Source organism: Diuraphis noxia, unplaced genomic scaffold (genome assembly GCF_037042655.1).
Source record: "Diuraphis noxia isolate RWA-SAM2 unplaced genomic scaffold, SU_Dnox_SAM2 contig0004, whole genome shotgun sequence".
NCBI classification, from domain to species: domain Eukaryota; kingdom Metazoa; phylum Arthropoda; class Insecta; order Hemiptera; family Aphididae; genus Diuraphis; species Diuraphis noxia.
Window position 1 is genome coordinate 14,481,372 of NW_028301714.1, and position 18,175 is coordinate 14,499,546.

General features: G+C 30.5%; 1 protein-coding gene and 1 long non-coding RNA gene across 2 annotated transcripts; one reads left to right on the forward strand and one right to left on the reverse strand.

The window, feature by feature from the left end:
- Window positions 1-1,500: 1,500 nt before the first annotated feature.
- On the reverse strand, window positions 1,501-2,046 carry LOC107162533 (zinc finger MYM-type protein 1-like). The gene has a single exon (XM_015509485.2). It carries the CDS (start codon window positions 2,044-2,046, stop codon window positions 1,501-1,503), a length of 546 nt encoding a protein of 181 aa, XP_015364971.2.
- Window positions 2,047-5,638: 3,592 nt separating this feature from the next.
- Window positions 5,639-10,091, forward strand: LOC149055747 (uncharacterized). Its single transcript, XR_016191422.1, has 3 exons — window positions 5,639-5,743; window positions 8,649-8,792; window positions 9,968-10,091. It is a non-coding gene; the product is annotated as an uncharacterized LOC149055747 (long non-coding RNA).
- The last annotated feature ends 8,084 nt before the right edge of the window (window positions 10,092-18,175 follow it).

Consider the following 18,175-nt stretch of genomic DNA (forward strand, 5'->3'; position numbering starts at 1 on the left):
AATGCTGTTCATATTTAATTTTTGGATTTAATATTTTACATATAAGTTGTACTAATCATTTTGTTTTTTAATTTCCTAACTTTATTACATCTATGTTAAAAACAATTTGTTTTACTGAATAATATTATCAAGATACCTACGTAGATTTATGTCGTGTGTAGAATTTCAATTAACAAACAATAATAATAATGACATTTTTTAATATTGAATCATTAACCTTAATTAATTTTAATTTCCATACAAAATCTAAATTTGAAATCTATATACGATATGTTATTGTATATTAATCAAACATTTTAATATGTGCAGTTATATTATTATTGCTTTATCGAAAATTTAGATATTCGGTATGTCAACTTTTACACAACTATATACGAATATAATATATGACGTATATTATACACTGATCCGAAAAAAAAACGAGGAAGGTAATTCTTAATCGACTTAGAATTGGCCACCCACAACTCACAGATGGACACCTTATGGCAAAGACAGACCCATCCCTATGCCAAACATGTAATATAAACTCCTCCGTCATATCATCGTTCACTGCCTAAACTTGAACGAAGTTAGGAAAGACTTCAACATCCCTGACAAGTGACAATCTGTACGAAGCAATTGGTCCATTTTAAAATTATCAAAACATAATTTTATATCTGAAAAAAATTAAACCGTACAATGACATATAATAATGTAAAAATGTAATAGGTACTCTTGTTAAAGCTAATAATATTTTAAGTATTGTGGTTAAATGTTTTAACGTGATTCATCAATAAACGATGGCAGCAGAGGAGTAGTGTTGTGCAAACAGATCCTCCTCTGCTGTCGGTTCTAACCAGGAAAAAAAATGCTAAAGCTAAATCGGTACTTACTTGATGTTTAACCAATGAAGAAAAAATATATCTATATAACAATCTGCTACTTATGTAAATGAGGATATCGATATTCGTATGATATCCTAAACGCTTTTTAACGGATCGGAGTATAATGTTTATGCAACAATAACCCGCCACGCAGTGTCAAAGTGTCACGTTATTATTTTATTTTATTTTTAAGCCAGAAACGCATAATTTCAATGCACATCAGCGATTTCCCGTTGTTGGAATAGTCCCCAGAGTGAACAAACGAGATACTATATTGGGTATTTTTTAACACTCGCGACCGCTGTAATGTGGTATATACGGTTTTCCCAGCCCACATCGCCCCATCCGACAAGTGAGAGTTTGTCGGTATGTAAGTATGTTTATAGCTCGGATAGCCGAACTCGAAAAAATGCACCGAAACGGATATAGTTCAAGCCCCGTACGCCGTACGGCACGATTTATATTTAAAGTTTTCGCGATCATCACGATCCCGTGATGGAGTTCAGCGCAGGAGATCATTTCATTACATATTGTACAGTTGCGCAGTAAATATATTATTACGTTATAATGTTATATTATAGCGACAAAATATGTAGAAAAAATAACACTCGTGGAATTTTTTCGTGTACGTAACCTACTACCTATCTATATAAATATTTTCAAGTACAAAAATTAAATCACCAATTATAGGACTAGCATCGCAACTGTGTTCTAAAAAAGTATTCATCCTATGTGCTTGACATGGAATGTATGCTACTGAATGACCTAAAAATTCAGTTAAGAAACGCTGAGCACCTTTTTTGATCCCACTCATATTGCTCGCATAATCATACGATCGAAAAGCTGAATTATCAGTATTAATTTCATACTTAACGAGACAGTCATAAATTGATTTTGCTGTTCCATATCCAGTTTTATTCGTAGATTTGACTACATCCAGTAAACGTGAATTTGTTATTCCATTTTGATCAACATATCTTAAACATACAGCTAATTGATCTTTTAATGATATGTCTGGTGTAGTATCAGCCATAACTGTAAACAATTGTGACTTACAAATTTCTTGTACGACAATTTTACGATTTTTAGCAGCAAGTAGTTCAATAAATTCATTTTGTGACTTTGATCCAAGATATGTTACATGATAAGGACGCATTGATTTATCATTTAACCATCTTTCCATTATAGGATTATGTCGGGAAAGTAATAAAACTATTTGATAGAAATTTCCATTTTGAGTCTCATTTTCTTTTTCATTATGGTTGCGAAAAGCTAAACCTTATTGTCTTGTTAGTGTACGAACTACATCAACTAACATTCTTACTGCTTGTCTATTAAACTCTTGTTCACTTTTTTGACGTATTGCTAATTGTCGAGCAGATTTATTGAACATAAAATCAATACGACTTGACTGACTAATAAATGCATAATAATCCAACATAGCCAATAATATGAGACGCAGATGAAAAATGTTGTACCAATTTACCCTTTTTATTGTTTCCTCGAATTTTCATTTTGTGCCATTGTTTTACACCACCAGTTACCCAAACATCAATATCATTTTTTTTTTGGAAATAATGAACATACAAAACAAAACATAGAATCAGTAACTATACTATACTCGAGCATAGGAAATTCATTAAACCATTTGGAAGTAAAGTGATGTTGCTTATTTGTTGAAATGTTAATGTCTCGAGGATATTTGGTTGACGCGGACCTAATTAAAATACAAATTATCTTTGTAATGTTATTTTAATAGGTATTCGGTTACCTGTATCATGCTCAACAAATCCATCAGCAGTACTTATTTCAGTATTTTCAGAATAGTTGATTGTAGTTAATTTGTTTAATGTTATAGTGGCATTACTTATATAATTGGTTATCTCATTATTAATTCTAGTTATACATTGTATACTATTGATTAAAAAGATAACTGGGGTTTGGACACTTAACATTTTTTATACTATTTAACGTTTCTGAACATTGTTTAATGTTCTAAATGGCCAGCACAAGAAATCCATGTATATTCAGGATCATCATTAACCATTGGGATTTTATCAGTAAGATGTTGATCGCACAAATCGACATTGGTTTCCTCATTGGTTTCACTATTATCTAAACATTTAAAATTTATAACGTATTAGATATTAAACCTTTAATAATACTTTTTTACTATTAAGTATATTTGTATTTATATTTGATTTTTATAACAGGTTACCTTTCATTACATTAAATAGGTCCCTATATTTTATATATTTTAAATTAAAAATTAAAAATATAAAAAATGTTATATAATTACATTTTTTATATTTATTATAAAAATTAGTTAATATGGACGTATGGTTACTATTTACCATTTTTTTTTTCAGTTAAAGTGAAATTACTTTTTGGTTTTTTACAGATAGTTTTGGAATCAAGTTTATCTGATTAGATTCTGAAGTAGCTTCCTAAAAAACATATTATTTTAAATAGGTACCTACTTTTTAAAAATTTGTGCAATATACACGATGGTATTAATTAATTAATTAAATACCTAACTAATAGACAAGTTTAAAAACAATTAAATATATTATATTATTATTATTTACTTATAGTACATATTTCAACTTGTTTCAGTTGTGTTGGAGCTTATTCAAATGAAATGCTTGGTACCTACTCCATATGTTTTGTTTTAATTTTTTTACTACTATGTAGGTACTTGTCTTTCATGTTTCAATTTATAATCAATGTTAAAAATACTCCCACAGACATACATTCTAATTTAATTCTTTTCCTTTTACACTTCAACTTATCAGACATTTTTGAACACGTATAACTATATTAACTTGTACAAAATTCAGCAGCGGAAGCAAAACAACGTTAACGATTTAAAATTTAAACATAAATCGTTTGAAATACTTTTTACTAGATATATACCTAATAGGTATAATAAGTACCTATTAAACAAATGACTAATATTGTTTACGACTAAGTTGGCAGGCAAAGAAAGACCAGACTGAATTGAACCATATCAAATTTGCATTTATTAAAAACTATTTTTATTCACTAACATAATTTTTCAATTCAGTCCCTGTACGGCCGTACAAAATAATATTATTTATGACTATGGTTTGTGCAGCGATGTCCTCAAGAACTATACAATGTGGTAAATGATAAACGCAAGACAATAATAGATATTCATTATTTTTTCTATTTATAGTACAATCATAAACCAAACATAGCATAATAATACTATATAGTTTAGTTTAGACAACCAACAAATGCTAAATGTTTAAAATAAAATATATACAACCATTATATTAGGTATATATTATTATTTCATTGCAAGTAAAATTTGAGTTGAAATTGCCGACTTATTATTTAGTTCCATAGACGTCCCGGGGGGGGGGGGGGAGACACCCACCTTAAAACCACCCCTGCTGACAGTACAATATTATTATAACGATATAACTAAGAGATACCTACATAGTAATAGATCAGATTGTTAACACCGTTAAGCTGTTCGGTTGTAATAAATCCGATTTGATTTATTGGTCTAAATATTAGTCTCCTCAAAGCTAAGGTGCCCGCAGAAGGTGACCAAAGGGGCCATTGCCTCTACTGCAGGGAACATTTTAAAAATATTGTTAATTTAATGCCACGCATATTAAAGACATTGCTAAAAAGCAAAAACAAAACATCATTGAAGACGTTATATAATCATTTTGTATGCAACCAAGACGCATACAACTTTTATTTGATAATTAATATAAATATAATTAATTTGTAACATCTACATTAACATGTAGGTATTCTAAAAATATTAATATTGTATTGCAAACCTATAAAGGGACTTCGTGATGACATAATGTTGTTTTTTTTTCTATTTAGGTTATCTATGCTATTTTAAAATGAAGACACTAGAAGTATATTAAAATTTAAAATAATCTTTTTGATTTTGCTCCAGGTGAGATTTTATCCTGCGGACGTGCTTGTCTCAAAGTGTTGTTGAAAACGTAATTTGCATGTTTTTTCTTCAATACGTTCGGACTTTATAATGTGAATATTCGTTACCTACATATATACTACATTATGTAATATGGATGATATAAAAACAGATTCAAAACACAAAAAACTGCAACTGTAACGGTGATATGTAATATATTATTATGAATATTGTGTAGGTACCAAAAAATAGTAAGTATAATAGTACTTAAATTGTTGCTTTTGTAATTTTATAACATAAATTTAAATAGATTATAAACACTATTGTGCCAAAAACATGTTATTTCTTTTTTTCAAAATATTGGACTACGCCGAGAGAACTCGTGCGGGAGCCCAGGTGCTCTAAATTATATTGTATTAAGTAAGTAAATAGTGTTATATTAAACAAATCTTGAAATCCTCAATCACACGTAAAATATTAAAAATAAACCAAACATTTTTGTATTTCATTAAAAGAATTAAATAATATTTAAATATTGATATTATACTGTGTTGGCTATTACCTAAATATACATAGGTGTGTGTTATATATTCATACCGCACTAATTACTTTACTGGCTATAAATAATATTATTATTATACTAGCAAGCTATGGTGAATATATTGTTTATTGTTGACGACGATTGTACTTCTTCACTTTATAATATTTATTTGAATAGAAAACTTAATTTTTTATAGTGTTATATTACGATCGTGAATATTCTTTAATAATAATTGTATTCAATAACTTTTTAATTTGTTTAAAGTTTGGCTTTTATATAGTGTTTATAGTAAAGAATTGTTTTCAATTGATTGTACTATTTCTTCGACTTAAAATAGCTATCGTTACATTCCTCAGCACTGTCAATATTCTGTCAAATATTAAGATGTGGCTGCGGCTTGCAGTTATGCTAAAGGTATCGTATAGTTGTAGTTATATTCTGTTTTACTTGCGTTAATATAACTTGACGTAGTTAAAATTAATTATAGAATGATAGGTGTACTTAAAAACTGATTTAATTAGCCAGATTTATTCAAAAACATCTTTTAGTTCAATAATTTATCGGCCAAACAACGGTTCGTATTGTACCTATATTATGTTTAAAATGTGTGTACCTACAAGACTAAATTCCTTTCAAAATTCAAATCCTAATGGCTAATATTACCTATAGGAAGTTAACTTACTATAGGTGATGATAGACCTTATACTTATACTTGAGAAACAGTGCATTTTTCTATTCTTCTACTTATTAGCTTCGGTTTTAAAATAAAGTACGTCAGTATTTTACGTTTAATATTACGAGCAACCACTTAACGACTGTTATATCACAAATTTAATTTTTAAATATTTAATTACGTTTTCTTGACAGTTCAACAGCTCTGAATTTTGGTGAACCGTTGGCCCCATTTAAAACCTCCGGTTCACCCGTATAGTACACCTATAAAGATTTAAGAGCAAATGAATCGTTAATTTTAATATTTTTAATTTGTCGTTATAGGAAAACGTGCTTATTTACTTACATTTCTAATGTATTAAAGTTATCCTATTGTTCATTAATTACTATAACAATACTGTTAAATTGTGTTAGTTTTAAGAAATCCGTTATTCTATAGAAAATTAAAAAAAACTTAAACTCTTATTTTCCTAAATATGTACAAAACGTGTAACTTATTTATTTATTTACAATATTTTTAATATTGTCTTACGAATAATTCAACGATTTTAAAATCGATTATTTTGAACAAAAATGTCATCAATTTGTAAAATTATTTTACAAAATTCGAATTTTATAATATCGTAATTTTAATTAAATAAATATTAAATACACGCTATAGACAGGTGTAGTACATAAAATAGGTATATTGTGTAAAAAAAACGCATATTCCAACCATTATGTATAGTGCTCGAAACTATAGAAACTTAAGCAAATTAAAAACAAAAGTGGGTGTTATTTTCTCATATTACCTACTCCGACTTAGCGCAGTTGACACTCCTGCACTGTCCACAGTCTACACAATACGGATAATCACAATATCTTACATTGAAATATAATACTAATTAAATATCTATATACTAAGTAGGTATACTGTAAAAGTAAATACATTTTGAGGGAGGAGAGACAGTGTTTTCTGTGCGTATTTACTTTACTTTTTATTCCGTGTTCAAAACATAAGATGTTCATTTCTAACAACAACAAATCTACATTAAATATATAATATAAACACAACATACATTCTAACAAGAACATGTTCAGCGGGGCCCATTATCTTCTTGAAGAATAAATAAATAAAAAATAAAAAATGGTATCCGGCCAAAATAGCGAAACAATTACCGCGAATGTAAAAATCGCGAATTGATAATAGCGAAAATAAAAATAGCGAATTGTAAAAAAAAGCGAAAATACATAATAGCGAAAATCAAATATATTTATTACAATAAAAAATAGATAAAAATAGTTTATAAATGAGATTAAATTACATTCATTATAATTATAATATCGTTAAGTTCTAATAATAAGTATTTATAGTATTAATAATAATAATTTTAAATAAAATAGGTAATTATATTCAATTTAAATATAATTATATCTAGGCATTCAGTGACAAATTATATGCTATACCTTTTATGAAGTTCTTATTCTCATTAGTATTATAATTTGTAACTAATGAATGAATTCTTTTATTACAGTCCTTGTACTTTTTTTTTTTCGTGGTTGTTCTCCAGCTATATATTCGACTAACCAATTAGCTGATTGATCCATTAATTTTAAATTATTTTCGGTCGAAAATATTAAAATTCGATCTTGTGATGCTCCACTGTCAAATATTAAAAATTGTTCTCCTTTCATCGTTTTAGTATACTCATCAGCAATTTTAAGGGCACTCACGGTTTTCGGAATAGGTGGTGCACATTGGTTACGTGTCCGAACTCTTCGTATAGTGTGTTTTAAATGATGAACTGATGGCATTTCACCGGCTACTCCAGGTAATATTTGAACAGTACTGATTATATCATGTGGAGTATTTTGTGTATGAACAGCCGCTTCTTTTATCTTATTCACAGCCATTTTGCGTTGGATTTTACATGGATCGGGAACATGATTATGTGAGTTATCCTTAGGTTGACTTTTAATTTCTCCGTTTATCGTAATAATTCTACCTTTACATGAATTTTCAACGCAACGCCAATATATTGTGTTATTTTGTTTTCTATCTTCACGATGCAAAAAGCCACTATACAATAATAAATCCTTATTTTTATTACTTTTTACAAATTCCATTGAAAACAATATTAAAATATTTTTTCACTGCACACTTTTTTTTTAACGAACGAAAATATTAAGTTAAATAGTACAAGCTACATACATTTACGCACTATCGAACTACAACTGTATTAAATTGTGTCAGCTCAAATATAATACGATTGACAATCTTATCTCGGTATATATCCAATATCAAAATAGTCATAATAGTAACTAAGATAGCACATTGACGATAACCCGATACATCCGTGGTTACGTAGTGGGTATGTATTAATTGCGCCAGAAATTACAGGTAAAAATAAGTTTTAGTTTTATTATATGTTTTATAGTATTTGAAAAAGAAATTATAAAAATCTGTAGTTTCGCTATTATGCATAATCGCTTTTTTAAAAAATCGCTATTTTTATTTTCGCTATTATCAATTCGCGATTTTTACATTCGCGGTTAATTGTTTCGCTATTTTGGCCTAGACCCATAAAAAATGTGCATTTCGAAATCCATAACAGTAAATTTTGATAATTTTTCTTTGATTTTTTTTTTTAATATTATAAATATATAGGTTACGAACCTGGTATCTATTATCATACAGATATTCAAAGATATTGAGGGTCAGCGGAAGTCCAGAGCCGTGTTGTCTTCTGTGTCCTTCAGTAAAACCTAATCAGAAATTGAACTTTAGTGTGTGGAGATCGCTGAGTAACAGGTAAGACGAAGCTGAATATTATTATCACTAGACATTAGTGCGGCCACTTTGGCCACCATCGCACAAATTAATGACGAAATCTGGTATTCTGACCACGTCAACCATCAACTGTAGTTTAGAGTCTATGACCCATGCAACGACGCATCGTACCGGCTTTCCAACGAGCGGTATCCGATCGCTGTCCACTGGGTGTGAGGCAGCCGCGTACACCATTGTAAGCCGGGTAAAAAACTATGGTGAACCAGGTTATACATTGCGTGGAGCACTACCAGGTTAACCATGCGGGCGCCAAAGTACACCGTGTTAAACAGAGGTAACCAAGATATACCATGCGGTGCATCGTCTTCGTGTATATCTTGGTAAAACGATTATACCGCCCTTCTGCGAATCGATCAATACCGTCGCCGATTGGTGATAATTCGGTTGGCTGTAGTTCGTCAAAAACGTCTCTCCACCGAGCGGTATCTGATCGCTATCCACTAGGTGCGAGGCAATCGTGAACACCATTGTATACCGGGTACAAAACTACGGTGAACCAGGTTACACATTGAGTGGTGCACCACCAGGTTGACCATGCGGGCACCATAGTACACCGTGTTAAACAGAGGTAACCAGGATACGCCACGCGACGTACCGTCCTTAGTGTATAATATCTAGGAAGCTCGATTATACCACCCTTGTGCGAGTCGTTCAGTACCGTCGCCGATTGGTGATAATTCGGTTGGCCAGTTCGTTAAAAACGTCTTTCCACCGAGCGGTATCTGATCGCTATCCATAAGGAATGAGGCAATCGTGTACACCATTGTATACCGGGTACAAAACTATGGTGAACCAGGTTATACGTTGAGTGATGCACCACCAGGTTGACCATGCGGGCACCATAGTACACCGTGTTAAACAGAGGTACTCCAGGATAATACATTACAGATGCACGGCGCACCGTTGTCGTATACCTTGGTAGCACGACTATACCACCCCTCTGCGAGTCGTTCGGTACCGTCGCCGCTTGGTGATAATTCGATTGGTAATCCGTCTGATGCGTGGCCGTATGAGTCAATATGCTCCTGACACATGTTGATGCTTATGACGTCAGAATGACAGTTATCGCCACGATGGTGGCCAAAGTCGCCTGGCTCATGGCTGTTATATACTAATTATAGTCCGCTTCGTCTTAGGTCCACCGAGAAGACAAGATTTTCATTTCAAACCAATGATTATAAACTACGTCTTTGTTGAAGTAACAAGCGAAACCAGCTGCAGGCACGTAAAATGATTTGACAATGATAATACGAGTACGAGTATAATATAGTAAAACATATAATTTTATTTCGAAAATGTTGTTTTGTACTGAATTCAAAATATTATGTGTATATAAAATATTCCTCAAACCGTTAATAGATCTCGAGGAAATGAATGTTAACCTTTAAAGGAATCATCTTGACGGTTGTACTCATCTTATATAATATGGCATATGTGTATATTCCGAGGACATGCATTAGACCTACCACAACTCCATTATAATAATAAATAATCATATTATATTGTTATCACTTACCTACCATATGGTTTTTTTCGTTCAGTTTTACCGTTCAGATTTGGATTTGAATTAAAATTTATTTTGATGCTTTTGTATTTCGTCCATTTATATATACTTTTTATTTTATGGTAAATACTAAACGTTGTTTCGAATGTTTCGATCGTGATGTTTTATATAATATAATCATTTATGATTTTATGATGTTTTTATAGATCTCTGCAATAATTTTGTCATTTAGAAATGTTTTATGTTTATCTTTCATATTTTTAACAGAATAATTGTTTATAATTTTTACAATCTATTACGCGCACGATGTATTAATGAAAAACGAAAAGCCATAAATTTATAGAAGTAAAAATATAATTATACCTTTAAAAAGTAAAACGTTAATAAAAACCACCATTGTGGCATTGTAACAAAATGGTTCAGTTAAATTTGACTTATTTAATTTGATTTTAAAGTAATTGTTTGTATATGTTTTATACGTTTACACACGTCTAAAAGCAATAACATAAATCATGGTATAGAATGCCAATAATAGTCACCTTACAATTGATTAACCGTTAGGTTGCCAGGGTTATTGTTTAATTGTTACTCTTTAAAAATAAAGTCTACCATCGATCGATATCTGACCAGACTGTAATTCTAAGAATAAACTATTTTTTTACCTAAAGGAATTTCATTTATACTGTCTTATTTTTCTCGAAAACACAATCATTGTACGAGGTTATTGTGGCGTCTCTCGCATCAATTACTATTTTCTACATAGGACCGGAATTCAACAAATATTTTAACTAAATAATAATATTATGTTTTGTCAGTTCATATGAAGCAAGATAATAACAATACAATAATAAAAAACAAGAAAAATTCTTACCTATTTTTTAAAGTCTAATAAATAATATTATTGTGTGACATGTTCGTCATTATTTTGTCACTTGAACGTGTGTTTAGAGATTTTTGGTAATTTATTTTGACAACACCATTTATTAATTTCCTAATTTCCGGTTATCTGGCCTCATATCGATTATTTTAAGTGAATATCACATAAGCGAAACATTTGATAAACTTTTTGATGAACCATATTGTATATTTTTTTATTGTGGTATCTATGATGTAAATTCAGTGGCGGATTTAGCGTCAGGGAAAGTAGGCAGTTGCCTAGGGCGGCAAATTTTTAGGGGCGGGAATTTTAGGCCAATATTTTATTGAAAATATACTCTAGGTTTCTTTTTGATTTTCTTATGTACGGTGATTACTTTGAAGGATGGAAAATGAAAATGTTTAATATTTGTATAACACAATATTCTTGTTAATATAATTTCTTCATTATTTTATAATACTAAACATAACAATAAACGTCCAAGTAAATAATCGAACGACTGCCGGAACGTATTATTATCTATTATCTAAATACTAACCATAGATTACATATTTCGTTATTTTGTTTTTTTACTAAGTCGTAATGGGGCGGCAAAAAAAAATTTGTCTAGGGGCGGCAATTGTGTAAATCCGTCTCTGTGTAAATTATGAATATTTTTATCGTGCAGTAGATTATCGTTTGCGGGACAAACGGGTTAGAGACTTATGTCGTATATGTTATTTGTTTATTATCTATTGGTTTCTGCGAAATGTCCTATACCAACAATAATGAAGTTTGAAATTAAAATAATGGTATTTCATAAAACTTGAATATAATAGAAAGCGCTTCTTTATTACTGTAAAATCTTAACTGATAAGTACGTTAATGAAAAAAAATGCTGAAAAAATGATTCATATTATCACTTGATTTTATCCATTATACTTGACCGTTGAAATTTTTAATTTCAACTGAACACAGTATATATCATGTACGTCGAGAGGGACGGTGAATATGAGTGAGGTTGGGAGACGGGTGCAAGATTTTTTTTTTCGATTGAAAATAGTATTTTATACATAACCTATCAACTTTGGTTTGTTTTGCAACCAGTCGTGTTTAATAGAAAATAGAAATCCCAAACGAAATAAAACGCTGTAGCGCGTACTGCTGATGATGAGTAGTCAACAGCAATGATTCGATTCGATACGAACACCGGAATACCGGATAGATGACGAAACGTTATGGACTATTATATTATTGTCTCGTACAAGAGATAGTTTATTAACCGCGTGTTTATAAATAGTCGAAAACGTTGAAGATTTTTATGATTACTCGCAATCGCGTGCGGTTTTGATGATTCATTCGAATAAAAAATTATATAATTATTTATTGGTCGGAGTTTTCAGCGGAGAGAATTTAAAGCTACTAACGTTCAGCGTTCTTATGCTATACCACATACCGATACCGTTAACACGTTGTTGGTCGCGTATTTATTTTGTACTCCTTTGGTCGGATGATATGAAAGATATTCTCTCATTCTTAATTTTTTAATATGACATCAATATCATAAAATGTTTTTTATATATAATAAAATATATATTAATCGTATCGTCCGTAAATCGATTCTGCAAGATCCTACCTCGAGTGTCACTCGTAATTTGATTCGATTTGCAGGTGGTTAAGAATTAAAGTCGAGTTTAGTATATTAAACCTCTCATGAGTCAGTCTGTAAAAACTTAAGACCACATTATACAATGTAGTAAATAATAACGTAAACGATTTGTAAATGTTATATTTTAGGGAGTGACTCCTAAATCCTGAAACAATCTGTAAGTTCTTTTCTCACGGGTCAGAAAAAAAATATTGCAAGTTCTGGATGAAAACGCTGATGAAAACGCTGCGTCCCGCTCGATTGCTGCAGTCGCAGCGGTGCAACGCCGTCGCCGCAGTGTCCTACATGGGCACATGGCTACGTCTAATATTATGTTATATATAAATGTTATGTTACAATAAAAACAATAATTATATTATGTATAGATAGGTTGTGGTCTTGCGTAATTCGGTGCCGCCTGACGTCGCGAAATATTACGGTACGAAAATTCGACTAACGGCGAGAAAAGCAAAATAACAGAATTACGTCGATTTTTCATTATTTCGAAACGCAATATCCGTATATATATATATATTTTTATTAATTTTTTACGCGTTCATGTACACCGCAGTTTTCTCCCGCCGACCATTATTGTTTGCAGTGTAATGCCATCGGCTCGACGTCACCGTGTCTAATTATTGCTATCCGTAGATTACTTTTTTAATTTGTATTGACTAAAGTTTTTTACAATTATTTTTATTATTTTTGTAGAATTATATAGGTGTGATGTAGACATCATTGTCTTTAATTTTTGAATATCAAACAAAATATGTGAGATAGAACCCATTTGGTTTGTGAAAAGATCAATATATCTATTCTGTATGATTGCCTGATATTTATGTTTATAATAACATTTTTAAGTAGGAAATTAAAAGTTGACGCCAAACTATTATTACCGCATAAAGTACTTGTCGTCTCGAAGAAAAGAATTATTTTATCCAAAAAATTAAAATTACTTAAAAAAAATATCAAATACAAATGATTACAATAACGTATATATTGATGCGAAGAGGCTGTTATATACTGTATGGTCGTTATAAAATCTCTTTTGAATAACTTTATTTCTGCAATATATTATTTAATAATAGTTCATTTATAGCTCATAATTAATATTTAATGCTGAAAACAGTTTTGAACTTGTAAAGTCTATAGTTTATAGTGTTTATACTGCAGGGTATCAACTTTTCCAAATTTCTAATTTCAATTTATTTTCAAAAATTGAAATGTTATTATCCTGTTTAGATTTCTACTGCTTTTGTTTATTATTTTTAGTATTTACAAAGTGAGATTAAATTAGAAGTCGATTCTAAGCTATGGTTTTGAGGAATGATTCATATCTGTTTTCGGGTGTCTTATATGTGGTACCTATCCGGTCACGTTTTAAATACGTATAATTCACTTGGCACATCCAAATCCCTATATGTGGTGCGCGTCTTAGACAAAGACGGAAAATCACAGTTTTCAATGCCCATAAATTAATATTTAATTAGGATTTATTGCCGTCCGCAGATGTTTCTACGTTATACTGCAAAATAAGGTTCAGTGCCTCAGTGACTTGTGCTATCATCAACCATCTGTATATAGAGCATCATAACAATGTGCTTTGTGAAACAATGACACGACTTGTCAAAAGTATAATCGACAATGTATGTGGTATAGAATATGGTATTTTAAGTTTATTTTGACGTTGTTACTTCTTAAAAAATATATTCGATGCTCGCGATCGCTGTTCGTGACACTGTCACATACTATTACATCATATACATATAGCGTCCCAACTACAGAGTGTGATTTTTTTCTTTTCGGTGGGGGGGGGGGCTAGATTTATGTACTTTTGTAGGTCATATGTGTGTTCTGACATTCTCGCCCACCATGCCAATTATGCATTTTTTAAACAACAAAAACGTCAAATATTATTTATTTATTTTAAAACCAATTTTCTAACTTTCTTATGTTATCTATATTACGGGCATTTCCTATATGGCTTACAAATCCTAAGATCCGAGAAACCATCTTGAAACATACATCATATATGTACAGCCTATTTTTCGCACGTCTAATTTATAAGAATGACGTTTATAGTATAATGCAAGACATGCAAGTATGAGAACTTATAGAAATAGTTGTCGAGTGACTATTGCGCTATACAATAACCAATACATAATAATATCATGTTATACGTGGCCACAATATCGACACACTTTTTTATGTTATCGATTTAAAGACGGTAATCTCAATAAATGTTTGTATTGCTATACTTACACTGTCATTTCTGCTTTTTACGAGATCGGCAATAAAGTATATATGGCATTTAGTTCACGATAGAAATATTTTCATTATTTATCTAAATAAAATTATCCTTTCATATTCGCAGTAAGTAGACATATTTTGAACTTAGTGCTTTTTTTTTTAAAGACAGATATTTTTTTTTATTTTGCGTAGACTAAAATATCACGATATCTCCGTCCGCTCCATGTGTGATTGATGTGAACACGACGTAAGTTTTGCGTTCAAATTCAAACAAAGGATTTAAAACTTGTGATTATATAATATACAATAATAAGTAGACATAAATGTATATTTTAATATTTACGTACATATTTCAAAGCGTATATTGTTTAGCCTTGTAAAAATGTAAAACACCCAGTTCACACCTGACGATATAACGTATTCATTTTTATTCATCAGCAATTTTTGATTGTTTCTACGACACATTCATTTTATCGTTACAATCACAATATTATTATTTATTATAATAATTATTATTATTACTGTTATGTTTACGACGATTACATCACAGTCGCACACTTGTTATGCTATCAAGATTGCTCAATTTGGCATTAAATACGCAAGTGCTTATAATGATAATGTTACCGACCTATCAACAAGTCGTTATTGTAAATCCACCGATAAGCGTGTATGGGTCTCAAAAATCCGCTGTCGCATATTAACGCTGCAAATAGGTACACCGCACGATTGTTTTGTTTTCGCCGCATAGTAACGTCATCGTCTGATTTCGCGACCGCCAAAACGTTCAGAAATTCGAATTAGGTTACTATATTGGGCGTATATAATGTTATAAAGTGCAAAATGCAGTTGTTCGGGCTAGTCGTTGAGCTAGGGCACGTTATCCTTGATTTCGCACCGATAATTTTTCGTCATAACTCCTGCAAACATCCAAACTTTTTGCTCGTGGATCAAACCTATTAAATATAATACTAAACTCACCCTACAGGTGGGTTTGTTATTAAATATTTTTATTTTTATTTTTTTTTATCAGAGTGCGAAACAACTGCAATATAATATCAATTTTATGGTACTAAATCATTTAAAATTACGAATACATTAAAAAAATACAAAAACTCACGAATACCTATATTAATAAAGTAACTTTGTGCAAAATCAGGTGTATAAAGATTCTTTAATGGAATGCGAGGATCAATTAAACAATGAATTTAACCATGATATATGCAAATTTAAGTATATGCAATAAAAAACTTGACTCGATAAATTCCAGTCTTGAAGATCTCCGATAGACCTTTAGGCATTTCAATTATTCGAAATATTTTTTAAATGTTTTCACTATTTATAATTAGCCCATATATGATACATACTTCAGGAGTATTTTTTAAGGTGGCACTGTAGAGTGATTACTCTGCGCGTGGAAATTAATATTTTTTTGGAAAGAAATTGAATTATTTTGAAACAATAACTGCAGTCGACTCAGAGTTCGTACAATTTGATCGCATAATATAGCTTGTTTACGTGTTTATTCAGAACTATATTATATTATCCTCATTGTTGATTAATAATTATAGATCTTCATATAGTTTTTTTTTTTATGTACATCCGATTTTACATACAGAAATATTAGTAGTAGAAATATTTTTAATTATTTACATTCGGGCGCGGTATAAGTCTCCAGGATCCTAGAACGCTATGCGCAGGAATTCTCGGGAAAAGGAGTTATAACCTCTTCTTGGTACAGGATATTATATATTATAAGTGCCTGTCTGCTCATATATTACACCACCGAGGTATGTTTGCAGCAGGAGACAATATATTATTATATAGTATTTTAAGCCCATAAAAAAATGTGTCTGTCGGTGCAGACTGGTTTCAGCAGTGCGCTGAAGAAACCAACGTTTCTATTTTGTCTGTATATTGTTATTAAATGTATTTATTTTTTTCATTCCAGTAAAAACGTCTCGGCTACCTGATACCAAAAATTATTACGAACGAGGTATACGAACGTTGTAGAAGTGTTAACGTTGTGTACGTATTATCATAATTTTTATTATTATTATGACTACTGTCGAACAATGGCCATATTCTTATTATATGTGCAGTTATAGTTTTGAGTTGACTGTTCATTATAATAATACAGGTACAAGTAAATATTTGTATTAATGAACAAATTTGAACTCCACTTGTTGTTTTGTTTTCACTTCACTGACGGTATGACTTTTTTTTTGGTAATAAATTCTGCCTATGGTCTCAACGACTAACGAGGCCAAACGGTAACTATTATTATTATTTTATTATACTAGTGCAATAAATACCACGTGTGTGATACGATTAATTTATTATTATACATTTACCAGCAATATGTCTAGTATAATATAGTATACCTATTATTGGTAAAGTTTAATAATATACTGTAACATATACAATCATACAGATGCGTAAACTGTATAGTTCCATACATTTCGCAATGTCGACTTTGGCTTGGTCCCCCAAAACATATTTAAGATCCCCTTCCCCTCCCCCCCGAAAAAATAAAATAAAATCAACCATAACCTCTAGAATAGTTGATTTTTGTTGTAATTATATGCGATCAGGGTTCGGTGTGTATCGATAGAATCACTGATGGTGCACAGGAAAATACTTTCTAAATTAACTTTTAATCGCACCGATTAATCCGTCTTACACAAACCAAAACGAAACAATCGAAACGTTAACACATGATATATTATTCTTTCGAAATATTATTATACAGTCACTTATTTAAAATTCAGTTGGTGTTTACTGTTTAGATAAAATGTATATAAATCATAAAAAAAACGAAACACGAAGCTTATTAATATTATACTATACGGTAAATTATAAAAATAATTTTGTACTTGTCCACATACACATATATATTCACTATCCTCAAAACCTGTTGTTCGCAAATTAAATGCAAATATTTAAAAATATAATTACTAAAATTATCATATTATTATGAAAAATCAAAAATATGTGTATAATAGGTTTATTAATACCTATACAAATTCATTAAGTGCAGGTATAGTAACTATATACACGATTTTTCAAAAAATCTAGTAAAAAAATAA

Excerpts from the sequence above, each read along its gene's own strand:
- LOC107162533 (XM_015509485.2), bottom strand. The coding sequence starts at position 2,046 with ATGGAAAGATGGTTAAATGATAAATCAATGCGTCCTTATCATGTAACA.